The sequence below is a fragment of the Pan paniscus genome, chromosome 20 (genome assembly GCF_029289425.2).
Source record: "Pan paniscus chromosome 20, NHGRI_mPanPan1-v2.0_pri, whole genome shotgun sequence".
In the NCBI taxonomy this organism is placed as follows: domain Eukaryota; kingdom Metazoa; phylum Chordata; class Mammalia; order Primates; family Hominidae; genus Pan; species Pan paniscus.
Window position 1 is genome coordinate 38,568,456 of NC_073269.2, and position 27,620 is coordinate 38,596,075.

General features: G+C 47.3%; 1 protein-coding gene and 1 non-coding gene across 8 annotated transcripts in view; both read right to left on the minus strand.

Moving 5' to 3' along the window:
• Positions 1-1,123: 1,123 nt before the first annotated feature.
• ANKRD27 (ankyrin repeat domain 27) overlaps positions 1,124-27,620 on the minus strand; it is a 77,670-nt gene continuing 51,173 nt past the window's right edge. For 4 of the 7 annotated variants that reach the window (XM_008969263.5, XM_003816207.6, XM_034946771.3 and 1 more), the window contains 12 exons: positions 26,536-26,733; positions 23,596-23,655; positions 23,362-23,481; positions 21,698-21,742; positions 19,762-19,884; positions 11,778-11,975; positions 9,950-10,069; positions 8,378-8,539; positions 6,129-6,240; positions 4,092-4,170; positions 3,824-3,896; positions 1,124-2,498 (listed from right to left, as the gene is read on the minus strand). In XM_008969263.5, the coding sequence (XP_008967511.3) occupies positions 2,265-2,498; positions 3,824-3,896; positions 4,092-4,170; positions 6,129-6,240; positions 8,378-8,539; positions 9,950-10,069; positions 11,778-11,975; positions 19,762-19,884; positions 21,698-21,742; positions 23,362-23,481; positions 23,596-23,655; positions 26,536-26,733 (1,524 nt within the window). In that variant the 3' untranslated portion in view covers positions 1,124-2,264. The remainder of the gene's footprint in view (positions 2,499-3,823; positions 3,897-4,091; positions 4,171-6,128; positions 6,241-8,377; positions 8,540-9,949; positions 10,070-11,777; positions 11,976-19,761; positions 19,885-21,697; positions 21,743-23,361; positions 23,482-23,595; positions 23,656-26,535; positions 26,734-27,620) is intronic. The other 3 variants (XM_063599540.1, XM_063599539.1, XM_034946770.3) reach the window with 3 other exon arrangements.
• On the minus strand, positions 12,482-12,614 carry LOC112437957 (small nucleolar RNA SNORA68). The gene has a single exon (XR_003026454.3). It is a non-coding gene; the product is annotated as a small nucleolar RNA SNORA68 (small nucleolar RNA).

Sequence of the window (27,620 nt, forward strand, 5' to 3'; positions counted from 1 at the left end):
GTTTTCAGCTGGGCGCGGTTGCTCATGCCTGCAATCCCAGCACTTTGGGAGGCCAATGTGGGCAGATCACTTGAGGTCAGGAGTTCGAGACCAGGCTGGCCAACATGGTGAAACCCCATCTCTACCAAAGATATAAAAATTAGCCAGGCATGGTGGCAGGTACCTGTAATCCCAGCTATTCGGGAGGCTGAGGCAGGAGAATTGCTTGAATCCGGGAGGCAGAGGCTGCAGTGAGCCGAGATGGTGCCACTGCACTCCAGCCTGGGTGACAGAGCGAGACTCCATCTCAAGAAAATGTTTTCAAAATTATATTGCACTACCCCAAAATATTAGGTGGTGTCAAATGTGTGTATTTGTATCTTGAGAATACCTGTGCTGATAAACTGTATAGGATGTATTAATTAGGATGGTGTAGAACCACAGCAGCTTCAGTCTATAAGGTGGTTTTGTTTAAAAGTAGGGAAGGCTGGGCATGGTGGCTCACACCTGTAATCCCAGCACTTTGGGAGGCCGAGGCAGGCGGATCACGAGGTCAGGAGATTGAGACCATCCTGGCTAACACGGTGAAAAACCTGTCTCTACTAAAAATACAAAAAAACAAAAAACAAAAAACACTAGCCGGGCGTGGTGGTGGGATCCTGTAGTCCCAGCTACTCAGGAGGCTGTGGCAGAAGAATTGTTTGAACCTGGGAGGCGGAGGCTGCAGTGAGCCGAGATGGTGCCACTGCACTCCAGCCTGGGTGACAGAGCGAGACTCCATCTCAAAAAAAAAAAAAAAAAGGGAAAAGGAAAAATCAGAACAAAGAAATTAGCAAAGCAACAGGGCTCATTTCCTGTTTGTTTGGGGTAGGAAGCTGTATTCATTTTATTCTTCTGATTTCCAAAGAAAAACATTTTTGTGGGCCCTGGACACTGTGCCTACTGGGTTAAGTAGGCCTTGGTCAGTAGATGAATAATGAGCTAAGTGATCAAGTTCCCATGTTGTTTCAATCTCACATCTATAACTGAAAAATGTATATCCATTCAATGGGGACCATTTTTCCCACACACAAAGCACGTTTACAGCAGACAGGCTGAGAAACATACCTGCAGCCAAACAACTAAAAAAAATACCATGACACAGTCAAGAATCATAAAGTTTACTGTTTCTTTTCCATCATTTGGCACATATCCAAGGCACATTAGAAAATTAGAAATCATAAATTACTTTGTAGAAAAATAATCCCTCCCTTCTGTACATACACACAAGTATTTCCAAGAACATGGACAAAACCATTTCCCTATTACAAGGTCATTTGAAAACGGACTCAGGACAAACCCATATACGTGTAGCTCTAGGCCAATAACATAAAAATAACAGTATAATCATCTATAGAAATTTATAAAAAGGAATAAATGGCAATAAATTCTAACCGAAAGTAACTCTGACCTGGTTTGTGCTGTTAAGTTTTGAATTTGAATCAAAAGACTAAGAAAAGATGTGCCAAATCTACTCTCTAATCCAGTAACCATCCCGTCAGGTGTGAGTGTGACATTCAAGGGAGGTTCTCAACAACAAAAAAAGGGATGTTTCTAGAAACACTGCTACAGGTGCACGTGTAGTAACCGAATATCTGTACCTACTTGTTAGAAGGAAAATGATAACCACCCTTTCCCATGTGCATGATGTGGAACAGGTCTGATGCATCCTTTCACTAAAATGAATATCAAAATGGGATTGAGGCATCTTTTGGTTCGAGTGTTGCTTTGCAAAGAAACATTGTCCAGCTGCTGCTTTCTTCCTTCAGATATGACATTTCAGCCTGGCCTCTACAGTACCACGAAACCTAAATTACTTACTTCTCTCCAGCTTAATCCTAGGTGGAGGAATTCTAGCTGTGGTTTGTGAATGTACACAGGTCAGAGAGGTTTAGCACCTTTTGGGAGGAGGAGGTCAGAATGCGGTGGTGAAACCTCTCCCACTGTGACCAACAAACCCTCATACTTAAAAAGAAGCATGCACCTCTGGCTTAAGGATCTGGATGCTACTGGAATTTTTGTCTGTTTCAATTGTATTCATTAGCTTTGAAGAGGAGAGAGATGGTGGTGGTTAACTTTTTTGTTGCATTCTTTCCTGCCACAGAAAAGCTTTCAGGAACTTGGTGCTGAAGACTTCTCAAGCCAGTCTCTTGGAAGCACATTTAGTTCTCAGATGTGTTCACGCTCAGCATCATCTTGTTGCATCCTTGCTTCCTGGCAGTGGGTTCAACAACTCCTCATTCCTGTTAGGACCGGGAAGCACTAACCTCTTGGGGAGTGGAGAGGGGGCCAGCAGCCTCCGGGCCCTGGGACACGACCGCATCCTCTACCGTGTGTCTCCGCAGCATCCGTCTGTGTCCAGGGCCAGTCTGTGTCAGTCCAGGCCTCTCCGGCCAGTCGCTGTTGCCTTTCTCAGCAGCATGAGATCCACTCTGAGCTGGCAGGTTATTCTGTCTCAGTGTGACACTTTGCCTCCCTGGCTAAAGAAAAAGTATATTTTTAACCGTTGACGTCCTCACTGTACTGGAAGCCACAACCATGACAGTGACAGCTGCCCCTTAGTGCCTAGTGTCACATAATGTGCTCAGTGCTTGACAGGCATAATTTCAATTCTCACATCCCTGTCGTGGTAACATGGCATGTGCATACTACATGTGTCAGAGTAAATGTTTCACTTGTTTTCACAATCTTTATGACTCTAGGAGGCATGTACTACTATTGTTATCCCCGTTTTACACCTGAGGAAACAGGATCAGCAAAGTTAAGCCACCTGCCTAAAGTCCTACAGCTAGCAAGGGAAAAGCTAGCACTTGATGGAACTCAGGCAGATTTCAACGATTCTGGCTTTCCCACAAAGCAGCAGGTCTCCTAGCAACACCACGTAAGACTAAATATGGTATCAAAATTAGTCATGTTAATTAAAATCATTTTAATTATCTAAAACAACAATTTAGAACTTTTGTGTATTTGTTCCAACAAGCCTATGCTACATATGCTATAAATTCTCATCAGCAATAAGGAAAGCTGTGGTTCTGAGAAGAATCACTGTCTCCGATCACAGGTTTTCAGTCAAGCTTCTGAGTGATTTAAAAATGCAGTAGGGTCCGGGCACGGTGGCTCACACTTGTAATCCCAGCACACTGGGAGGCCAAAGCGGGCAGATCACTTGAGGTCAGGAGTTCAAGACCAGCCTGGCCAACGTGGTGAAACTGCGTCTCTACTAAAAACATAAAAAAATTAGCCGGGAATAGTGGCACATGCCTGTAATCCCAGCTACTCAGGAGGCTGAGGCGGGAGAATGCTTGAACCCAGGAGGTGGAGACTGCAGTGAGCCGAGATCGTGCCACTGCACTCCAGCCTGGGCCACAGAGCAGGACTCTGTCTCAAATAAATAAATAAAAGGCAGTGGGAAGATGGCCACATAAAGAATTGTCTGAGCAACTGTACACCATACTTGGAGACATCATTTACCCATCTATATACAAACTGTCGTTTTCTTTCTTTGGTGATTAAAACCATAGTGAAATGTGGGATGTTTCATCTCCTATAAGCACCAAGACCTGTGGTTTCCCACACATGTAACACTTTCCACTCCTCTGCTCAGAAATGTACTTTTAGTTATAACAATCAGTGAAGTCTGTACTCTACACTGTCCCATGAAATAATTCCAGTTTTAACTGCTGCTAACTCATACGGCGCAGGGAATAATGAAGATGACGATCAAGGAGACGTGTTTACCATGGATTACTTTTGACAAAGCCGGGCTTTAGAAAATATGATTAAAAGCCAGTGTTTAATAACTTACTTCATGCAAAGAACCTTCGGTTAAATTAGGGACACTTCTATCTCTTGCCATAATCTCCCTTGAAGTCTTTCCCCTAAAACCCAAAATAAACGAAAATAAATATTTGGGACAGTGGCATGAAACACTCTGGTTGGCCACAAGGTGGCAGCATTTTTGACATTAGTAGGTGCAGATTTGTCCATAACCAATTACAATTGAAGCAGCTTACGTGCAGCTTGGAGTAAACTAGGGGCAAAAGCACAGAAATCAACTTGATTTTCATACTCACTTAAACTGACCAGCTGAGTGGACAAAGTAAAACTGTCTTGTAAAAGGCTCATCTGGTAGATCATACAGTTTTGAGTTCCCTGTAGATAAAAAGATAAACATCTAAAAACTGCAAAAACAGTTGTAAAGATTATTTTAAAATTACAGCACAGACACAATCTTTCTATTCTCAGATTTACAAAATTTAGAAACTGAAGCACTGAATTTGCTTAAAGAAACACAGCTAGTACCTATTTTATAACAGGTTGAGTATCTCCAATCCAAAAATCTAAAGCCTAAAATGCTACAGGCTGGGTGCAGTGGCTCATGCCTGTAATCCCAGCAGTTTGGGAGGCCGAGGTGGGCATATCACTTGAGGTCAGGAGTTCAAGACCAGCCTGGGCAACATGGAGAACCCCCATCTCTACCCAAAATACAAAAACTTAGCCAGGCGTGGTGGCACGCACCTATAATCCCAGCTACTCAAGAGGCTGAGGCAGGAGACTCGCTTGAACCCAGGAGGCAGAGGTTGCAGTGAGCCGAGATTGCACCACCACACTCCAGCCTGGGCGACAGAGCAAGACTCCATCTCAAAAAAAAAAGCTACAAAATCCGAGACATTTTGAACTCTTTGACATCATGCTCAGAAGAATTTGATTTCCTGATTTGGATCCTCAACCAATGAGTATAATGCAAATATTCCAAAACCCACAACACTGCTGGTCCCAAGCATTTGAGATAGGGGGTAGTCAGCCTGTATTATGAGAACCCCCATGAAATAGAAAAATAAAACCTTAACTCCCCCAGCCACAACCAATTACGGTGAGACAGTCTCAGGGTTATCCAGATATGTGAATGGGTTTATCCATAGTACTGTATTGCATTATTGCATACCTCACTGGATAATAATATTTCATATTGTAAATTTTAAAAAAAAGTAGAACAAGGACCCCTTCTAAACTTTTTAAAAAGAAGAAAATACTTCAGTCCCACTGCTGTTCGGCAACTGCTGTTTTAATTATAATCAACCTCTGTACACGTACAAACTTAAAAAAAAATCTTGAGGCCAGGCGCGGTGGCTCACACCTGTAACTCCAGCACTTTGGGAGGCCAAGGAGGGCGGATCACTTGAGGTCAGGAGTTTGAGACCAGCCTGGCCAACATTGTGAAACCCCGTCTCTACTAAAAATACAAAAATTAGCCAGGCATGGTGGCACGTGCCTGTAATCCTAGCTACTCGGGAGGCTGAGGAAGGGGCATCGCTTGAACCCAGGAGGCAGAGGTTGCAGTGAGCTGAGATTGCACCACTGCGCTCCAGCCTGGGTGACAGAGTGAGACTCTGTCTCAAAAAAACTAACTAAATAAAAAATCTTGGTGGCTCACACCTGTAATCCCAGCACTTTGGGAGGCCAAGGCGGGCGGATCACGAGGTCAGGAGATGGAGACCATCCTGGCTAAAACGGTGAAGCCCCTCTCTACTAAAAATACAAAAACAAAATTAGCTGGGCGTGGTGGCTGGCACCTGTAGTCCCAGCTACTTGAGAGTGGGAGGCAGCTACTTGAGGCAGGAGAATGACGTGAACCCAGGAGGCAGAGCTGGCAGTGAGCTGAGATCACACCACTGCACTCCAGCCTGGGTGACAGAGCGAGACTCTGTCTCAAAAAAAAAAAAAAAAAATCTTGAAAGGTAGCATTTACCCTGGATGTCCAGGAAATGCCCAGAACACCTGACTTTGGAACATGAGGCATGAAAGAAACTATCCCAGAGACTGTTCCCCATCTCCATAGGCAGACACCTGAACCTTCAAGGTAGTGTTGACAGTTTCTATCTTATTTCCTCAGGAAACATCATTACCATCAACCAGAAAACTAGTAACAAAAAAAGCTTACCCATAGTCTGATAAATTGGGAGGTAACATACATTTCTTTGGTGCCTGTATCTCCTCCAGGCATGATTATAATTACACTTTACATATACAATTAAATGAACACCAGCAACTACTCATGACTGTCTAAATATACCCAACTTGAGCGTGACAGAAAGAACGTAAACTCTTACATTTTTTCCTGATCTTAACAGTGACATACTCCTTGCGGTCAGTTTCAGTCACATCATCTAATGAAGCAACACAGCTTGGTACCACCTGAAGCAATTCCATTATTTTTGAATTCTGCAATTTGAAAGGGAAAAGGAACAGTAATGTTTTTATTCTTTTTTAATAGGTTATTATTTGTTTTTGATCTAAATGTCAGTATTAGTGTGACTGGGCAGAAAAAGCTCAGAAATAATTACAAATGGAGCTTGGAGGCCATAAAGCCCAGTGGTAAAAGCAGGCCTGCATGGGGAGCCCGGCTCTGCTTTTACCACTGGGTAAAAGCTCTGCCCTCTCCGTGGACTCCACGCTGGGGATTCAACCACTCCATGCAACCAGCTCAACCATAATAAGATCTACTATCATATGCTTATCACGAGGCTGTTGAGGGCCCACATATAGTAAGTACTCATTGAAACACATTAATTAACTGGGCACGGTGGCTCACACGTGCAATCCCACCACTTTGGGAGACTGAGGTGGGAGGATTGCTTGAGCCCAGGTGTTCAAGACTAGCCTGGGCAACATAGCAAGGCCCTGTCTCTATTTAAAAATAATAAAAGGCCAGGCACGATGGCTCACGCCTGTAATCTCAGCACTTTTGAGATTACACTTTTGAGGCGGGTGGATTGCTTGAGCCCAGGCAGTCGAGACCAGCCTGGCCAACATGGCAAAACCCTGTCTCTATTAAAAAAAAATTATCTGGGCATGGTGGCACATGCCTATAGTCCCAGCTACTTGGGAGGCTGAGGTTGGAGGATCATCTGCACCCAAAGGTTAAGGCTGCAGTGAGCCAAGATTGCACCATTATACTCCAGCCTGGGCAACAGAGTGAGACTCTGTCTCAAAAAATAATAATAATAAAATTAAAAATTTTAAAAACCAAAAAAAATTCAACATAATCATTTAAGAAACTACTAAACTGAGAATTTAAAATATTTCAATTCTGTCACTGAAAATTAATATAAGGAGGCCAGGCACAGTGGCTCACGTCTGTAATCCCAGCACTTCGGGATGCCAAGGGAGGTGGATCAGTTAGGTCAGGTGTTCAAGACCAGCCTGAGCAATATGGTGAAACCCGTCTCTACAAAAAATACAAAAATGTAGCCAGGTGTGGTGCCACGTGCCTGTAATCCCAGCTACTCAGGAGGCTGAGGCACGAGAATTGCTTGAACCCAGGAGGCAGAGGTCGCAGTGAGCCAAGATCACGCCACAACAGAGCAAGACTCTGTCTTAAGAAACAAAAAATTACTCTGAGGAGCCTATCCATGGAGTGGATTGATGGTGATGTTAGCTTCTCAGTTGTGTCACTTAACAGCCTACTCGCTGTCTATCTTGGGTAGAAAACAAAAGAAAGACTCAGCAGGAAAACAGGAACAGAAAGAGCTGCCGCTCGCCAGGGGAAAAGGACCCTTCCCCACCGCTCTCCACGCAAGCATCCACAGCACTGGAGAAGGCAGGAGGCCAATCATCACGATTCCTACAGGACTCAAGGACTTTTACTTTCATTTTTTTGAGACAAAGTCTCTGTCGCCCAGGCTGGAGTGCAGTGGCACAATCTCAGCTCACTACAGCCTTGACCTCCTGGGCTCAAGCGATCCTCCCACCTCAGCCTCCTGAGTAGCTGGGACTACAGGCATGCACCCCTATGCTCGGCTAATTTTTTGATTTTTTGTAGAGAGGGGGTCTCACTAGGTTGCCCAGGCTGGTCATGAGCTCCTGCGATCAAGTGATCCTCCTTCCTTGGCCTCCCAAAGTGCTGGGATTACAGGCATGAGCCACTGTGCCTGGCCTCAAGGAGTTTTAAATCCACCAGCAAAACAAACCTTCTCCATCGTGCTGCTAAGACAACGGCTGTGTTCACACTGCGAGGATGGTGAGACCAGAACATCATGACTTGCTCCTTCCTGAGTGCCTGACTCTATGTAACTACCGGACCACAGCCCTACTGCTGGCTGGGGGGGCCCCCTCCACTCAGGCCTTTGAAAACCACCTGTGAAAAGAATGATTCCTGGTTCCCAGAGCACCACCTCTGACCAGGAGACTGAGGACCAGCCATCCACCCACGCTGTGGACTTCTGGCACACCAACTACGCCCAGCCCAGCGATGCCAAGGGCCAGGTGTTGCTATTTTAGATCCAGCTTAAACAAAGGGATCCAGAGGGAGCTGTGAGGAGCTCAGGATTCCCTTGGCTCTTCGACCCTCTCCACCTACCTGTTCAGCACAGTCTACAGCCGTGCGCTGCCGCTTGTTCAGCACCTGAACTGACGCTCCGTGGAGCAGAAGCAGCTCTACCACGAAGACGTGCTTTTCAATCACAGCCTCGTGCAGCGCTGTGTTGCCCTTATTGTTAGAAGCGTTAATGGAGGCCCCGTGCTGGAAAGAGAAACCACACGATCAAAAGGAACGCTACGAAACATCAGCATGGAATCTGGCTGTGGGTATACAGGTATTCGCTATAAAACACATTGTTTTTCTTATGTCTGAAAGTTTCCTTAAAATTTGGGGGGGAAAAGTAATACTGAGAAAAAAAGATTTATAGACAAAGAGTTCACTGCAGCATTTATCCTAATAGCAGAGAAAACAGAAGCCACTTAAATGTACAGAGCAGAAACAGGTTAAAAAAAATCACTATGGTATATCCATAGTTATGCAACCATTAAAAATCTAAGTTTGAGTAAATAAGTTTCTACATTAAATAACATTAAGACAGAAAACAATACTTGGGGCCAGGCGCAGTGGCCCATGCCTATAATCCCAGCACTTTGGGAGGCAGAGGCAGGTGGATCACCTGAGGTCAGGAGTTCAAGACCAGCCTGGTCAACATAGTGAAATCCCATCTCTACTAAAAAAAAACACCAAAAAACAAAAAAATTAGCTGGGCATGGTGGTGGGCACCTGTAGTTCCAGCTATTCAGGAGGCTGAGGCAGGAGAATCGCTTGAACCCCGGAGGCAGAGGTTGCAGTGAGCTGAGAGTAAGCCACTGCATTCCTAGGTGACAGAGCGAGACTCCATCTCGGAAAAAGAGAAAACAATACTTGGCGAGGCCCCATGGCTTACACCTGTAATCCAGCACTTTAGGAGGCCAATGCAAGAGGATCGCTGGAGCTCAGGAGTTTGAGACCAGCCTGGGCAACATAGTGAGACCCCCATCTCTACTAAAAACAAACAGCAAAAACTAGCCAGGTGCAGTGGTATGTATCTGTAGTCCCAGTTAGCTGGGAGGCTGAGGCACCTGAGCCTGGGAGACTGAGGCTGCAGTGAGCTGTGAGGGTGCCATTGCATTCCAGCCTGGGCCACAGAGCAAGACCTTGTCTCAAAAAAAAATTAATAAATAACACTGAAACTATACACATTTGTTAAAAGTCCACCATAATGAGTTTCCCTTGAGTAGCACAGTCATGGACAGGTTGGTTTTTCCCTACTTCTTTAAGAAATTCTAATGCATTCACATAACCTTTTTCAAGAGCAGCAGGGACAGAGGCGGCCACTCAGCCCATGCTCAGGTAACAGCGTGACACATTCCCGGTCAGTGAGGTGAGACCCAAACCCTTGGCAAAAGCAGCGTCGGAGCCCTTGAGACCGCATCCCGGATGCTGAGGCACCGTCTGTTCCCATCGGAGAACCCCGTGTGGGAAGACGCACGCCCTGCTCCTCTCCCCAGAGGCCTGGGGTTGATGGGTGGCCAGGCCTCTCCATCCCCAGTGCGCTGTGGGGGTCGCTGGGTGGAGGCGCCCTGTTAACTGGCGCAGGTGTGTAGAACGGGGACAGGGAGGGGCCCTCACCTGCAGCAGCAGTGCCACAACCTCGTGATGGCCACCAGAGCAGGCGTAAATGAGGGGCGTGTTTCCACTGAGGTCCTTCTTATTGGGTTTTGCATTCGAATCTAACAGACACTTCACCACCTGGGCCAGAGAAGGAAAACGTGCAAACTTAATCAAAATTTCTGTCATTTCCTGCCAGAGAAAAATTATGAAAAATAAATAAATAAGTAAATAAAATAAGAAAACAAAGTTTCTGGAGAGAAATCCTCAAGTTTGATATTCTTTTGACTTGTCTCTGAGCTTATTTTTTTTGTTGTTCTTTTTGGTTTTTCTTTCTTTCTTTTTTTTTTTTTCCAGACAGAGTCTCGCTCTGTCGCCCAGGCTGGAGTGCAGTGGCGTGATCTTGGCTTACTCCAGCCTCCGCCTCCCAGGTTCAACTGATTCTCACGCCTCAGCCTCCTGAGCAGCTGGGACTACAGGCGCCTGCCACCACGCTTGGCTAATTTTCTGTATTTTCAGTAGAGACGGGGTTTCACCATGTTGGCAGGGCTGGCCTCGAACTCTTGACCTCAGGTGATCCACCCGTCTCGGCCTCCCAAAATGCTGGGATTACAGGCATGAGCCACCACACCCAGCCGTCTCTGAGCTTATTGAGAAGACTTTAGACTCTCAGGAGAAAAGGGACCAGGTGAAGAGGGGAGGGCTACCGTCTGCTGCGGGGCTGCTCTGTGCGGTTGAAGCGCAGGGTGACAGTGATCTCACTTTACCTGATGTGCTGGGCGACAGTGATCTCACTTCACCCGATGTGCTGGGTGACAGTGATCTCACTTCACCCAGTGTGCTGGGCAAGTGATCTCACTTCACCTTTCTATCCTTTCTACCTCAGGGAGAGCTGCAATCGCCACTCCGAATTTACAGATTAGGAAAGCCATGCCTGAAGCTCTATGCTAGGTGTTGGCGAGAGAGATGCAAGACCTGAAACATGGGTCCTTTCTTTAAAAAGTTAACAGTAGAACTGATAAAGGAAAATGAAAAAATATACACACAGTTTTCCTTAAGGAAAAGCAGGGCCTGGTGCTGTGGCTCATCCCTGTAATCCCAGCACGTTGGGAAGCCAAGGTGGGAGGATCGCTTGAGGTCAGGAGTTCAACACCAGTCTGGACAACATGGTGAAACCCCGTCTCCACAAAAAAAAAAAGAAAAGAAAAATGTATCTAGGTGTGGTGGTGCACGCCTGTGGTCCCAGCTACTAGGGAGGGAGGCTGAGATGGGAGGATTGTTTGAGCCCAGGAGATTGAGGCTGCAGTGTGAGCTGAGATTGCACCACTGCACTCCCACGCTCCAGCCTGGGAGACAGAGCAAGGCGATGTCTTAAAAAAAAGGCAAAAAACCCCAGCACTTTCAAAAAGTTAATCACTCCAAAATTCAAAATTCTTCCTTGAGCCCCTCTATGGGGCCCTGACTGTTCTTTATGAAGTGCTGAACTGTTTGGCCCAGAGCAAGGCACTGTCGGGGTGTAAAGGTGGTAAGATGACCATGGGGACAGCGCTCGGTGGCCACCACACGAGCTCAAGAGCCAGATCCTGCTGGGGGCAAGAATCAGAATGACAACCTCGGTACCACCCAGATGGGAGTGGCAGTGGGGCAGAGACTGGCTCCACCCCCAGGGAGCACCAGGGCTCTGTGCTCTGAGGCTGAGTGGCCTACCGTGTGCACCTCAGAATCTCAGGGCTCGGGGGAGCAGTGTCCTCCAGGGTAGCCACCAAACCCCTGCAGCGTTCCTACCAAGCACAAGGTCCTAGCCCAAAGCGGACACCCTGCTCCACCACCCCCGACACACAGCCCGAACCTGAAAGTGGCCCTGCTGGCAGGCCAGGTGGAGCGGGACGGCTTGGTCTGCGTTCCTGGCACCTGCGTTGGCCCCGTGCTTCAGCAGGAGGGGGATGAGGTCCGCCCGGCCGTGCAGGGCGGCGACATGCAGCGGGGAGGAGCCGTCCTGGCTGGTCACGTTCACACCAAGCCCACTGGCAGGAACCTTCGCCAGCCTCTGGGAAGCGCAGAAGATGGAAACACAAACGTCATCAGTATTGAAGAAACTGGGCTGGAGTGATTGGCGCCGTGTGCCCCGCACAGCTCCCACACACAATGCGGGATCATGGCGGGATCCAGGATGGATTCCAATTCGTTTAGAAGTATGTGGCATGCCAAAAAACAACTTCCTTTTTTTTTTTTTTGAGACAGGGTCTCACTCTGTTGCCCAGGCTGGAGTGCAGTGGCACCACCATCATGGCTCACTGCAGCCTCGATCTCCTAGGCTCAAATGATCCTCCCGCCTCAGCCTCCCAAGTAGCTAGGTCCACAGGTGCAAGCCATTGTGCCCAGCTAATTTTTTTTTTTTATTATTTTTTGTAGAGATGGGGTCTCACCAGCTGGCCCAGGCTGGTCTTGAACTCCCAGGTTCATGTGGTCCTCCCACCTCAGCCTCCCAAAGTGCTGAGACTGCAGATGTATGCCACTGTGCCTGGCTAATTTCACTTTTTTTTTTTTCACCAGGGCTATAGAGCCTCCAAATTTACTTTGAGGGGCATGGCCACAGCCCCGCAAAGGCGACGAGATTCACTTGCTGTTTGCACCTCTGTTTAAACCACTGCTATAAGAAACAGTAATTCTTGGGTTTAGGTGAGAATAATTTTACTTTTTGATGATTAAAAATGTTACCTCTTTTAAAAAAAAAAACTGTATGCTAAATTAAAGGCTGAATTTTATTATATGTAAATTATATCTCAAAAATAAAAAAGAAGCTGGAAAACACACACGTGCACATACATACACACGCTAAATGAAATACCCTGCATATTTATCAGAATGGCTAAAGTTAAAAACTCAAGGCTGGGCACAGTGGCTCATGCCTGTAATCCCAACACTTTGAGAGTCCGAGGTGGGCAGATCACCTGAGGTCAGGAGTTCTAGACCATCCTGGCCAACATGGTGAAACCCCATCTCTACCAAAAATACAAAAATTAGCCAGGTGTGGCGGTGCCTGCCTGTAATCCCAGCTACATTACAGGTGTGCATTGGGCTGCAGAATCGCTCAAACCCAGGAGGCGAAGGTTGCAGTGAGCCAAGATCACACCACTGCACTCCATCCAGCCTGGCTCACTGCAACCTCTGCCTCTCGGGTTCAAGCGAATTCTCCTGACTCAGCCTCCCGAGTAGCTGGGATTACAGGCGTGTGCCACCACACCTGGCTGATTTTTGTATTTGTAGTAGAGACAGGGTTTTGCCACGTTGGCTAGGCTGGGCAACAGAGCGAGACTCCATCTCCAAAAAAAAAAAAAGTCAAAATACCAAATGTTGGCAGGGATGTGGAACAACTGGAATGCTCACACCCTGCTGGAGGGAACAGAAACTACTCCAACCACTTTGGAAAACTGGCAGTTTCTTATAAGGTTAAACATATCCTTACTATATAATCCAGCAATTATACTCCTAGGTGTTTACCCAACAACGTATATATCCACACAAAGGCCTGTACACAAATGTTCACAATGGCTTTATTTACAAATCCAGAAGCAGGAAAACTACTCAGATGTCCATCAACAGGTGAATGAAACAACAAATTCTGGTGTGTCCACCCAATCAACTACTATCCAGCAATGAACTCCTGATCCAACATGGGTCTCAAAAATATCCTGAGTCAAAGAAGGCAGACACGAAAAGGGACATGCGTTAGAATTCCACTTACAAAAGATTCTAGAAAGTGTTAACTAATCCATGATGATGAAAAGCAGGTCACGGGTTGCCTAGGAGAGGCGATGGGGGAATGGGGGGGTCAGAGTGGGGGGGAAGGCAAAATCTCACAGGAAACTCTTGCAAGTGAGCGAAACGTTGTGTATCTTGATGGTGGTGATGGTTTCACAGGTTTATATATCTGTAAAACTTGCCAAATTGTATACTTTAAATACATATGCTTTATGTAAATATAAATTATATAAATTATAATTTATATAATTATATTTCAATAAAAGATTTAAAAACAAATTCTAAAACACCACTGGAGACCGGGTGTGGTGGCTCACGCCTATAATCCCAGCACTTTGGGAGGCTGAGGCAGGAGGATGGCTTGGGCCCAGGAGTTCGAAACCAGCCTGGACAACACAGCCAAGACCCTGTCTCTACAAAAATAAAAAAAATAGGCCAGCGAGGTAGCTTATGCCTGTAATCCCAGCACTTTCAGGAGGCCGAGGCGGGTGGATCATGAGGTCAAGAGATCGAGACCATCCTGGCCAACATGGTGAAACTCCATCTCTACTAAAAATACAAAAATTAGCTGGGCATGGTGGCGCACGCCTGTAGTCCCAGCTACTCAGGAAGCTGAGGCAGGAGAATTGCTTGAACCCAGGAGGCAGAGGTTGCAGTGAGCCGAGATGGCGCCACTGCACTCCAGCCTGGCGACAGAGCAAGACCCTGTCTCAAAAAATAAATAAATAAATAAAATAAAATAGCCCGGCATGGTGGTATGTGCCTGTAGTTCCAACCATTTGGGAGGCTGAGGCAAAAGGATGCCTTGGGCCCAGGAGTTTGAGGCTTCAGTGAGCTATGATTGCACCACTGCACTCTGGCCTTGGTGACAGACCAAGACTGTCTCTAAAAAAAAAAAAAAAAAAGGTTTAGGCCAAGCGCAGTGGCTCATGCCTATAATCCCAGCACTTTGGGAGGCTGAGGCAAGCGGATCACTTGAGGTCAGGAGTTTGAGACCAGCCTGGCCAACATGGCAAAACCCTGTCTCTACTAAAAATACAAAAATTAGCCAGGTGTGGCGGCATGCGCCTGTAGTCCCAGCTACTCGGGAGGCTGAGGCAGAAGAATGTCTTGAACCCAAGAGGCAGAGGTTGCAGTGAGCCAATATTGCACCACTATACTCCAGCCTGGGCGACAGAGGGAGACTCTGTCTCAAAAAAGAAAAAAAAGAAGTAATACATAAAACACCACTGGAGGCCTGGTGTGGTGGCTCATGCCTGTAATTCCAGGACTTTGGGAGGCTGGGGCAGGAGGATCACTTGAGCCCAGGAGTCCCAAGCTGTAAGTGAGCTATGATTGTGCCACTGCACTCCAGCCTGGGTGACAGAGTGAAACCCCATCTCTAAAAATTAAAATAAAATAAAATAAAATAAATCACTGGGCCAGAAGAGGATGGCGGGAGTGGATTTTCATTTAATCACAGACATGAAGCAGTTTAGTGGTGTGTCTTTTTGAGAAATCACAAAAAGAGAATAAGAGGTTTTAGAAGTACAGGGAACCTAAGACTTCACCCAATTGAGTTCCACAGTATTTTACTGTGTAATTAAAGTGGGAAAACACAGGGAGGAGAAAAATGGCAAAAACAGCAGCAGCGGAGACGCAGCAATCTCGCCACACACAGGTACTGAGGGCCCGAGGGCTTCATCACTTCCCACCAGATGCTAGGGAACACCATCTGCCTTTCTTATCCTGTGTTTTCATAGCCACCCACCTCGGGGAAATTGTGTTCTGGACCATGTGCATCCAGCAGCAGGGGGCCAGGTCAAAAGGTGCACATCCCTAATGTACATGTTACCTCACAGCTGAAAAACGTGTGAGGGAAAACTTTAGTCATTTTCAATATCCTTAGAGTCACCCACGCTGAAGTTCTTTTTAGAAATGGTAAAATTATCCTACAATATAAAGGCTAACACCACTCTATCTATTTTGTAAAGTCAAATCCATTTTCTTTTTTTTGAGACGGAGTTTCACTCTTGTTCCCGAGGCTAGAGTGCAATGGCACGATCTCGGCTCACCGCAACCTCTGCCTCCTGGGTTCAAGTGATTCTCCTGCCTCAGCCTCCCGAGTAGCTGGGATTACAGGCATGCACCACCACGGCCAGCTAATTTTGTATTTTTAGTAGGGATGGGGTTTCTCCATGTTGGTCAGGCTGGTCTCGAACTCCTGACCTCAGGTGATCTACCTGCCTCGGCCTCCCAAAGTGCTGGGATTACAGGCGTGAGCCATCGTGCCTGGCCAAATTCATTTTCTATTTTATATTTTATATTTTAGTTTCTTAGAGACAGGGTCTTACTCTGTTGGCCAGGCTGGTCTCAAACTCCTGGCCTCAAGTGATCCTCTAGCCTTGGCCTCCCAAAGTGTTGGGATTACAGGTGTATGACACTGAGCCCAGCCTAATTCTCTTAGTATGGGACATACATATCTATAATTAGATAGCTAACAAATGAATGCATGCTATGTATGCAATACCATTTACAACTGCTTGAAAGAAGATGAAATACTGAGGTGTACACTTAACACGACACAGGCAGGATCTGTATGCTGAAAAAAAATCACAAAATGTTGATGAAAGAAGTCAAAGAAGGCCTAAATACTTGGAGAGATGTACCATGTTCATGAAGACTCAACATACGTTGAGTCATATGATGTTATTTCTCCCCAGTTCATCTATAGGTTTAATGTAATTCCTATCAAAATCCGAGCAAGGTATTTTGTAGACATACAAAAGCTAATTCTAAAATTGATATAGCTCAGACCAGTCTGGGTACTATAAAAGTGAGTAAGTAAGTAAGTAAGCAATAGGTAAATAAATAAATAAAATTTACATGGCAAGGCACAGGCCATAGAATAGCTGAAATATTCCTGGCAAAGAAGAATAAATTAGGAAGAATCATTCAATCCAATACTGAGGCTTACTACACAGCATCAGTCATCAAGACAGTGCGGTACTGGTAGGATGGGCCCATAGATCCATGCAGCAGAACAGAGAACCCAGAAATAGATCCACACAATCTATAGCCAACTGAGGTGCAAAGGCAAGTCACGGGAGGAAGGAGAGGCTTTTCAACAAATGGTGCTGGCGCAAGTGGACACTTGTAGGCAAGAAAAAACAAAGAAGAACCTCAACCTAAATCTCACACTTTGAGTAAAAATTAACACAAATTGGATCATGGACTTAACTATAAAATATAAAATTATAACTTAAAAAAAACAGGAGAAAGTTGGAAATCTAGAGCAAGGCAAAGAATTCTCAGACTTGACACCAAAAGTATAATCCATAAAAGGAAATACTGACAAATGAGATGTCTAAAAACCTTTTTCTCTGTGAAAGCCCATGTGAGGAAATTATAGACAAGCTACAGACTGAAAGAAAATGTCTGCAAAGCATGTATCTGACAAATATCCACATATCTAGAATATATAAAGAACCTTCAAAAATCAACGATAAAGCCAAAAACAAACCAATTAGAAAATGGGCAAAACAAATGAACAGACATTTCACTGAAGAACATATACAGATGGCAAATAAGCACATGAAAAGCTGTTCAACAGCATCAGCCATTAGAGAAATGCAAATTAAGGCCACACTGAGATAGTACTACACACTTATCTGAATGGCTAAAACAGAAAAGAATGACCACACCCAGTGCTGGGGAGGACGAGGAGGAACTGGATCACTCATACCTCGCTGGTGGGCATGTGAAACGATACAGCCTGCTTGGGAAAAGACTGTCAGTTCCTCATAAAAATGAACCATGGAATTGCCGTGCAATGACCACATGACTCCACAATTGCACTCTTGGGCACTTATCCAAGAAAAATGAAAACTTGTGTTCTTACCGAAACATCTACTCTAATGTTTGTTCGTGGCAGTTTTATTGGTAACATTCCCCAAACTAGCAACAAACTACATGTCCTTGGACATTCCACAGTGAGTATATGCCACCATTAAACAAATGGAATGCCACCCCGCCATGGAGAAACAGACCTGATTCTAGGCAACAGTGTGGAATCAAACGGAGCGAAGAAAGTCAATCCCAAAAGGATTGTATACTGTGATTACATTTATGTAACTTTTTTTTTTTTTTTTTTTGAGACGGAGTCTTGCTCTGTCGCCCAGGCTGGAGTGCGGTGGCACAATCTCAGCTCACTGCAAGCCCTGCCTCCCGGGTTCACGCCATTCTCCTGCCTCAGCCTCCCGAGTAGCTGGGACTAGAAGCGCCCACCACCACGCCCGGCTAATTTTTTGTATATTTAGTAGAGACGGGGTTTCACCATGTTAGCCAGGATGGTCTTGATCTTCTAACTTCGTGATCCACCTGCCTCTGCCTCCCAAAGTGCTGGGATTACAGGCATAAACCACTTATGTAACGTTTTTGAAGTGACAGGATTAGCGAAATGGAGAACAGGTGAGTGGTTGCCAGCGGTTGGGGATGGTGGGGTGGGCGTGGCAGGGAGACAGGTGGGTGTGGCTGTAAGAGGGCAGTTTGAATGATTGGTCTTGTGAGAGAACTGTGCTTTCAGGTGACAGACACGTGCTGCGTCTTGATGGTGGTGATGGCTTCACAGGTTTTACATCTGTAAAAGCTCACCAAGTTGTATAAATACATAGACTTTATTGTCTGTGAATTATACTTCAATAAAGGATTTAAAGACCAATTCTAAAACACTGGGCTAGAAAAGAACGGCGGGGTGGGTTTTAATTTAATCAAGGATATAAAGCAGTTTAGTGCTGTCTTTTTGAGACATTACAAAACAAGAACAAGAGGCTGTAAAAGAACAAGGAGGCCAGGTGCAGTGGCTCACGCCTGTAATCCCAGCACTTTGGGAGGCTGAGATGGGCGGATCACTTGAGGTCAGGAGTTTGAGACCAGCCTGGCCAACATGGTGAAACCCTGTCTCCACTAAAAATACAAAAAATTAGCTGGGCGTGGTGGTGGGTGCTACAGTCCCCGCTACACAGGAGGCTGAGGCAGGAGAATCGCTTCAACCCGGGAGGCAGGGGTTGCAGTGAGCCAAGATCGCCCGACAGAGCAAGGCTCTATCTCAAAAAATAAATAAATAAATAAATAAATAAATAAAAAGAACAAGGAGTATATAAAAGTATCTGTCACAGAAAATATCTTGAATGTGATGGTGGATCCATAAACCTACACATGTGGCACAACTGTACAGAACTACATACACACACCTGAGAACAAGCAGAACTGGGGAAATCTGAACTAAGATCCACGGATTGCATCAATGTCGATATCCTGGCTGTGATTCTGTACCACAGTTTTGCAAGGATGTTAGCCCTGGGGAAAGCTGGGAGAGGGTTTGGGGATTTCTCTGCACTTGGAGGGAGAGTCCCCATGAAGAGTGAACTCACCTGAGTAAAAGCAACAGCAGAACATGCGTGCAGCTTCCCTGGGGGGCTTTAGGTACCTGGAAGGAGACCCTTGAGCATCTGTTCATAAGCTCCTGCCACGGGACTCAGGGGCCCAGATAGCAGCCAAAACGCTAATCATGGGACACATCTCTGCTCACTTACCTGCCGCGCAGGGAGCTGGCACCCGCCCTAGGCTAATGAGTCCCACCATATCTTGGGGAATATCTATTCACAGACATGCAGTACAGTAATTATCTGGCTGAGAAATCGAGAACTTTCCTGAGGGAAAAAGGAAGGATTTGCTGGCCAGGAGCAGTGGCTCACGTCTGTAATCCCAGCACTGTGGGAGGCTGAGGCAGGAGGATAGCTTGAGCCTGGGAGGCCGAGACCAGTCTGGGCAACACAGAAAGGCCGAGTCTCTACAAAAAGAAACAAATTAGCCAGGTGTGGTGGTGCATGCCTGTGGTCTCAGCTAGTCAGGAGACTGAGGTGGGAGGATCATTTGAGCCCAGGCGGTTGAGGCTGCAGTGGGTCATGACTGTACCACTGCACTCCGGCCTGGGTGACAGAACGAGACCCTGTCTCAAAAAAAAAAAAACAAAAACAAAAACAAAAATTGCCTACATTCCCTGACCTCCACCAACAGAAACAAAGCCGAACCTTCTGAGCTGGGGCACACTTGGGGCACTGGCACAACGGGTGACAGAATTCGGGGTCTGCTGCACTGGCAGTGTCCTCTGCATCCTCCAGGTCCTCCTCTGTCCATTCCAACAGGTAACGCACCTGGTGATGGAGAGTAAGGGAAACAGGAAAACATCCTCAGCGTCTTCGCATGCACGATATCTTCAACACACACCGTCAACCGTTCCCAGTCAGGGCCCACGCTTCCTTCTCCAACCCCACAGCCATTTATAACCGGTTTCTGCTCCCTCATGAAGCCTTCCTCAGTCCTTCCACTTCACAGCTTATGCCAGAGATTATTTTCTTCTATCATAAAAAAGGACAGGCAGATCGGTGCTGCCTCAGGGTGATGGCTTTAAAACTCTAGTCCTAGGGCTGGGCGCAGTGGCTTATAGGTGTAATCCCAGCATTCTGGGAGGCAGAGGCCAGAGAATCGCCTGAGCCCAGGAGTTCAAGGCTACTGTGAGCCATGATCACACCATAGCACTCCAGCCTGGGCAACAGAGCAAAACTCTCAAAAAAATAAACCCATCCTGGTCCTAGGTCACTTAGTGAGCACCTCACCCCCTCCTCCATTAAAAGTGGAAGATACGGGCAGGCATGGTGGCTCACGCCTGTAATCTCAACATTTTGGGAGGCCTAAGCAGGCAGATCCCCTGAGGTCAGGAGTTCGAGCCCAGCCTGGCCAACATGGTGAAACCCCGTCTCTGCTAAAAATACAAAAATTAGCTGGGTGTGGTGGCGCATGCCTGTAGTCCCACCTTCTCAGGAGGCTGAAGCAGGAGAATTGCTTGAACCCAGGAGGTGGAGGTTGCAGTGAGCTGAGATCATGCCACTGCACTCCTGGATGACAGAGCAAGACTCCGTCTCAAAAAAAAAAAAAAAAAAAAAAAAAGTGGAAGACACAGTCCTTTCAAAGGGCCAAAGGCAAGCCAGGGGAACCTGTCCGTCAGAATCTGAGGAAGGCTGTCTCCAATGTCCACTCATTTCACTGTCAGATGTACCTAATGGTTAGGACAGACGCCTTCCTTCAAGCCACGACATTCTCTCCAGGTGCCAGCCCAGGGCTGGCGGCCCCATCTTTATCCAGATACCTGCTTATGACTCCTCGGAGCCTCAAGCCTCAGGCCCCCTCTCGTGGCCCAGGAGTCCCAGCCGACCACAGCTTCTGCAGAACCTCACAAACACCACTGGGCTCTGCCTTTGCCTCTCTACTTCCTCCTCTCCCCAAGACGCTGCCCTCTCTTAAAACCAAGCTGCCCTCCTTGCACACTGGCTAGTGGGCCTGGGCTCTGAGCCCACACTCTGTGCCTCGGACATGGTCTCTGGTCTTGGCAACGTCTCATCACGCTCCTGGAATATGGACATCTGAAAGGCAGGGCCCACACTCGCTATGTGCCTGTATGTTGATCTGCCTCATTACTTGTCAGGAAAATATAACATCACCATTACCAAATATGCATTAAACATAGCGCCCTCTGCACAAAATCAGAGTCCACACGGCCCGAAACTGAACTGGAGACAAGAAACACAGGTGGGTGGCTGTTTTAAGCTAGAACAAGCTTTTTATAATAAAAAGCACTTCTAAAGCTGGGCAGGGTGGCTCACACCTGTAATCCAAGCACTTTGGGAGGCCAAGGCAGGAGAATCGCTTGAGGCCAGGAGTTCAAGATCAGACTGGGCAATATAGCAAGACCCTATCTCTACAAAAAATTTGTTTATGATTAGCCAGGCATGGCCGCGCACAACTGTGGTCCCATCTATTCAAGAGGCTGAGGCAAGAGGATCGCTTGAGTCCAGGAGTTCAAGGCTGCAGTGAGCCATGATCACGCCACTGCACTCCAGCCTGGCTGACAGAACAAGACCCTGTCTCTAAAAAATAAAAATAAAATAAAAAGCACTTCTAAAAACTCACCATTTCTAGATCTCCATCAGCAACTGCTCTCAAAAGTTTTTCTACCTTAATAAAAGGAACAAGAATGTTAGAAAAATGATTTCAACAATAAAATAATAATAGAAATAATATAAACATTCTGAAAATCTATTGGTTTGATTTGTGGACTTTTAACGTCTGATTTAGTTTTTTTTTTTTTTTTTGAGATGGAGTTTCGCTCTTATTGCTCAGGATGGAGTGCAGTGGCGCAATCTCGGCTCACCGCAACCTCCGCCTCCCAGGTTCAAGTGATTCTCCTGCCTCAGCCTCCCTAGTAGCTGGGATTACAGGCATGCACCACCACGCCCGGCTAATTTTTTTTGTATTTTTAGTAGATACAGGGTTTCTCCATATTGGTCAGGCTGGTCTCAAACTCCCGACCTCAGGTGATCCGCCCACCTCGGCCTCCCAAAGTGCTGGCATTACAGGCGTGAGCCACCACGCCCAGCTGATTTAGTATCCTGTAAACGTGTCCCTAAAACTGCTCAGAGAGGGCATCCTAGGAAGTTGCTGGTGTGCACAGAACCCACTGCCATTTAGGGAATATAAACTGTAACTTTATCAGTGGAATTGTATAAATGTATATGTATATTTATCTGTATATACATATAAATGTATATTTATCAGTGGAAAGGTGAGGCCATGGTCGCCTTGGAACACAAGTCCTTCCTAAGACGCCAGCCACCCCTATGATTTAGAAAAATACACTTAGCTAAGTGCAGTGGCTCGGCCTGTAATCCCAGCACTTTGGAGGCCATCCCCAGGAGTTTGAGGTTGCAGGGAGCTATGACTGTACCACTGCACTCCAGCCTGGGTGACACAGTGAGACCCTGTCCCAAAAAGAAAAAAAAAAAAAAAAAAAAAAAATACTGAACTCAGCTATCAGTATCTGCTAGCTGGGACACCATGAGGGTGGACACCCCTCCCAGGGACAACTTCAGGTCTCCGTTAGACTTTGGACCATGTCTCTTGGCTGTCTCTGCTATGGTTTTGCATGGAGCTAAGCTTACTTGGTCCTCCAAGAGCATGTCACGGCTTGTGGGTAGTGGGACACTATGGTAGGGTCATTGAGGGTTCAGCACCCATGGAGGGGCCATCGAAGGTGGTACATCCATTCAACAGTCCACTCCTCAGCTAAAGAATGAGGCAGATCTGGCCGGGCATGGTGGCTCACGCCTGTAATCCGTTACTTGGGAGGCTGAGGCAGGAGAATTGCTTGAACCTGGGAGGTGGAGGTTGCAGTGAGCCTGGATTGCACCACTGCACTCCAGCCTGGGCAACAGAGCGAGACTCTATCTCAAAAAATAAAAAATAAAAATAAAATGATCTGAAATCAGCGGACTTCTACATGACCTGACTTGTCTTTTTCTTAGCCTATCCTCTCTCTAATACACAAACGCCCTCTACCACACTAACTGCTGCTCAGGGAGTGGTCCATGAAGGCACACCAAAATATACAGCACCGCGAGATGCCGCTGGGCCCAGCTCGAAGGCACCAACCTCGGCCACCACAGAGCAGCAGCAGCCCCAGCATGGGCAAGCAGGCTGAGAGGGCGGCCCTTGTCAGGCCACGGCTCTTCAGCTGGACACCACTGCCCAGGGCCACCAAGGCCTCCCCTCCCCAGCCCTCCCTCTGGAAGCCTCACCTCTCTGTAGTCCTTCCTGGTCTCCTCCTGCCTTGAGCCGGCTGACATGGAGGAGAAGCTGGAAGTGGAGGACTCTTGGCTGATGGAGTCCACAGAGCGCTGCGGGGACTGCACAGGGGCCTGCAGCCAAGGAGCCCCAACGAGAGAGAGGACAGGGCACAAGGACACGTGAGGACCAGAGAAGGCGCCCTTGGTCTCCAAGGTAACCCGACCTGCTCAGCCCGGCTGACTTACCTCAGACGACTTCTGCCTCCTCTCGAAGGACAGGTGACAGGCTTCCATTACAGACAGAATCTAGGGGGACAAGGGGGATGCCAACAGTACCCAGTGAGATGGGGGTCGTCTCAGCACAGTGCCATCACCCACACGCCCCACTGCCGGCCTAGCTCTTCGGAATGTCAGTGCAGTGAGCCTTAGGTCACGTGGCCCAGTCGCACCCTTGGATGGACAGAAAAACCAAGACCCAGAGCAGGTGGGAACTTACGCACGATCACCCCAAAGTCGGGGCTTCCTCCCTTCACGGCTCCTCCTGTCCCGTGGGAGGGCTCAGGGCTTCCCACGCATGGACGCAAGGGATAAGAGAAGCCAGACCCGCATGGAGCCTGAAAGGTGACTGCATCCAGCCCCCAGGCCTGTCTGTCCACAGGCATGAGGTGTGGCCTTTCCTCCAGCACCCACAGGTCTCAAGTAGGAACAGCTCAGAGCCAAGCCGAGAAGGCGGCCTCTCCTTTCCTCTGCAGATCTCCCTCTGGAAGGGCCTTTGGTAAACAAACGCCACGGCAATAGAACCCTCCTCCCAAGACATCCCAGCAGCCCCGGCCGTGGTGGCACTGCTCAGCCCAGTCAGCTCTGCCTGCCAGAAAGCTGCGGCCTTTGCAGTATTCAGGGGGTACAGCCGGAGGCCCCTGAAGCCAGAAACAGGAATCTAACCCTTCACAAACTGTGCTTTACTGTAGTTCTTATGCTGTGTCCCTGCCACACACACACAAAATAATTTAAAAAAAAAAAAAAAGAGGGAAGCCGGGCGAGATGACCCATAACTGTAATCCCAGCACTTTGGGAGGCCTAGGTGGGCAGATCACTTGAGGTCAGGAGTTCAAGACCAGCCTGGCCAACATGATGAAACCCCATCTCTAATAAAAATACAAAAAAAAAAAAAAAAAACTAGCTGGGCTTGGTGACACACACCTATACCTCCCAGCTACAAGGGAGGCTGAGGCAGGAGAATTGCTTGAACCTGGGAGGTGGAAGTTGCAGTGAGCCAAGATCATGCCACTGCACTCCAGCCTGGGCGACAGAGCGAGACTCCGTCTCAAAAAAAAAAACCAAAACAATAAAAAAGAAAGATGAAAGCAGGGGCGGTGGCTCACACCTGTAATCCCAGCACTTTAAGGGGCCAAGGCGGGCAGATCACTTGAGGTCACGAGTTTGAGACCAGCCTGGCCAACATGGTGAAACTCCACCTGTATAAAAAATACAAAAATTAGCCGGGTGTGGTGGCGCATGCCTGTAGTCCCAGCTACTCGAGAGCTGAGGTGGGAGGATGCCTTGAGCCCAGGAGGCAGAGGTTGCAGTAAGCTGAGATCGCACCACTGTACTCCAGTTTGGGCAATACAGCCAAACCTTGTCTCAAAAAAAAAAAAAAAAAAAAAGAAGAACAGAAGTAAACTTTTGGAGGTGATGGATATGTTTATGGCGTAGATGGTGGTGATGGTTTCATGGATGTCCACTCATCTCTAAACTCATCAAGTTGTATACACTATACACTGACTATATACAGCTTTCTGTATGCCAATCATGCCTCAATAAAGAGGTTTAGAGAAAACAAAAATAAAAACAAATTCAAACTGTGCTACTCCAAGAATAAGATGTGAACAAACTGAAAGAACAACCTGGAAGAGCTGGAAATTATAAAAGGGAGCCAGTAAAACATCAAAAGGCAGAAAGCTGGCCAGGCGCAGTGGCTCATGCCTGTAATGCCAGCAGCTTGGGAGCCCAAGGCGAGAGGATCACTTGAGGCCAGGAATTTAAGACAAGCCTGGGCAACACACTAAGATCTCATCTCTATTACTTCTCTAAAATCATATATTTTGGGGCTGGGCGCAATGACTCACACCTGTAATCCCAGTACTTTGGGAGGCCAAGGTGGGTGGATCACCTGAGGTCAGGAGTTCAAGACCAGCCTAGCCAACATGGTGAAACACCATACCTACTAAAAATACAAAAAATTAACCAGGTGTGGTGGTGGGCGCCTGTAATCCCAGCTGCTCAGGAGGCTGAAGTAGGAGAATCACTTGAACCTAGGAGGTGGAGGTTGCAGTGAGCCAAGATTGTGCCACTGCACTCCAGCCTGGGCAACAGAGCGAGACTCCATCTCAAAACAACAAAAAAAATTAAATATTTTTGTAAAAAGGCAGAAAGTCAGGCCTGTACAAAGGGGGCTCCCCTAGAGACCTGGATTGGAACAGAATCCCTCAGGGGAGCCTCAGCTTGCAGATATTCTGGGCGCCCATGCTGGGGTCTCCATTTCACAGGGCCCTGTGCTCCCCCTGGTCGGTCTGCCACATGCCTCTCTAACGATGCCATTCACCAGCTCTGCTGCCGGGAGACGAGAGTACAGAGAACTGGCCTCTGCAAGCCACCTCCAAGCCCCACTGACTCACGAGAGGGGAGCACTTCACAACATGCTCCCCAAACTATGTCTCCAGAAATTACTACCAGAAAAAGGTGAGCTCATTAACAAATTATGTATGAAAGAAACCATACTCAATGATGTCCAGAACTGGCCGAGTCTCAATAAAGATTCTAGGCATTGAAGGTGAAGCACCGGGAAAAAAGAGTTCCAACACATCCTGCTCCCTCCCCAGTTCCTGCCCCTGCGGAGCCTCGTTTCTACCCACTCCATTTGCCAATAAATCAATAGCACTCGGCAGCCAGAACAAACTCTGCCTGCAGGAGTTCCTGGAACAACCCTGAGAAAAACGCCCACTCAAACCAAAAATAATATATCAGTAAAACCCATTAATGATGACGTCCCACATGTGGCAGAAAGGGTGCAAGCCAAGTTCTGCCCTCAGGCAATAATGCACAATTTGTCTAGTAGGCCAAGACCTAAGCTATGGACATCGATCTTCTTTCAAAGTCATCTTGCCCCTCAGAGATGGGAAGAGCTACCTTTGAGTTTAATGCACACTTGAGGGGCGTCTCCTTCAGTCTGTTCTGGATCTCGGTGGACGCTCCGTTCTGCAGCAATGTCTCTATGACGCCTTGGTAGCCCCAGCGGGCAGCAATGTGTAGAGGGGTGTCTCCTTTCTCATTGCCAATGTCAAGTCTGCACGACTCCACGTCGTAGTAAACCAGAGCCTTCACACACTGCAAAGAGATGGGGAAATGGCATCGCTCATGGATGTACCAAGCCTCGACAAGGTCCGTGCTCTCCTCGACCTCCTCACCAAGCAAATGTGCAGTAACAGACAGAACTCAGAGGTGTCACAGTGTCTGATCAGGACACCTCATTCTCATTCATTTTTTTTTTCTTTTTCTTTTTTGAGACAGGATCTCTCTGTTATCCAGGTTGCAGTGCAGTGATGCAATAATAGCTCACTGCAGCCTTGAACTCCTGGGCTTAAGCAATCCTCCCACCTCAGCCTCCCGAGCAGCTGGGACTACAAGCATGCACCACCATGCCTGGATGGTTTTTTTGTTTGTTTGTTTGTTTTTTCTGTAGAGACAGGGTCTCACTCTGTTGCCCAGGCAGGACTCAAACTCCTGGGCTCAAAAAATCCTCCCACCTCAGCCTCTCACAGCGCTGGAATTATAGATGTGAGCCACTGCGCTCAGCCAGGACACCTCATGCTTTCAAAAGGATGAAACTGCCAATCAGTAAGAAGTGGCTGCAAAAACTGTGATGTCTCCATGTACAGAACAGAGTTACTGCAGCAGGCCTGAGACTGCTAACCACTGAGAGGCCTGCTTGCAAGACTGCCTGTTGGCCTGAAACATTCTATGGGTGCCTGGATGTGGGGAGTGTTCCCAAAATTCCCTAACTGATTAGGTGGCTCACACTGGGCCTGAATTGTTTTATACAATGTGGTTTATGCTGAACGCCCGAGTTTCTTCTGGGAGTATGGCATTTTGATACATGCTGTCCAGAAGGTGCTTACAGGACTAGCCTTCATTAACTCTTCGGGACTGAGTTCCTAATGAGCTTCCCGAGTGGACCACACTTCCTGTGTGTTGTTCCAACTCACTGCTGGAAG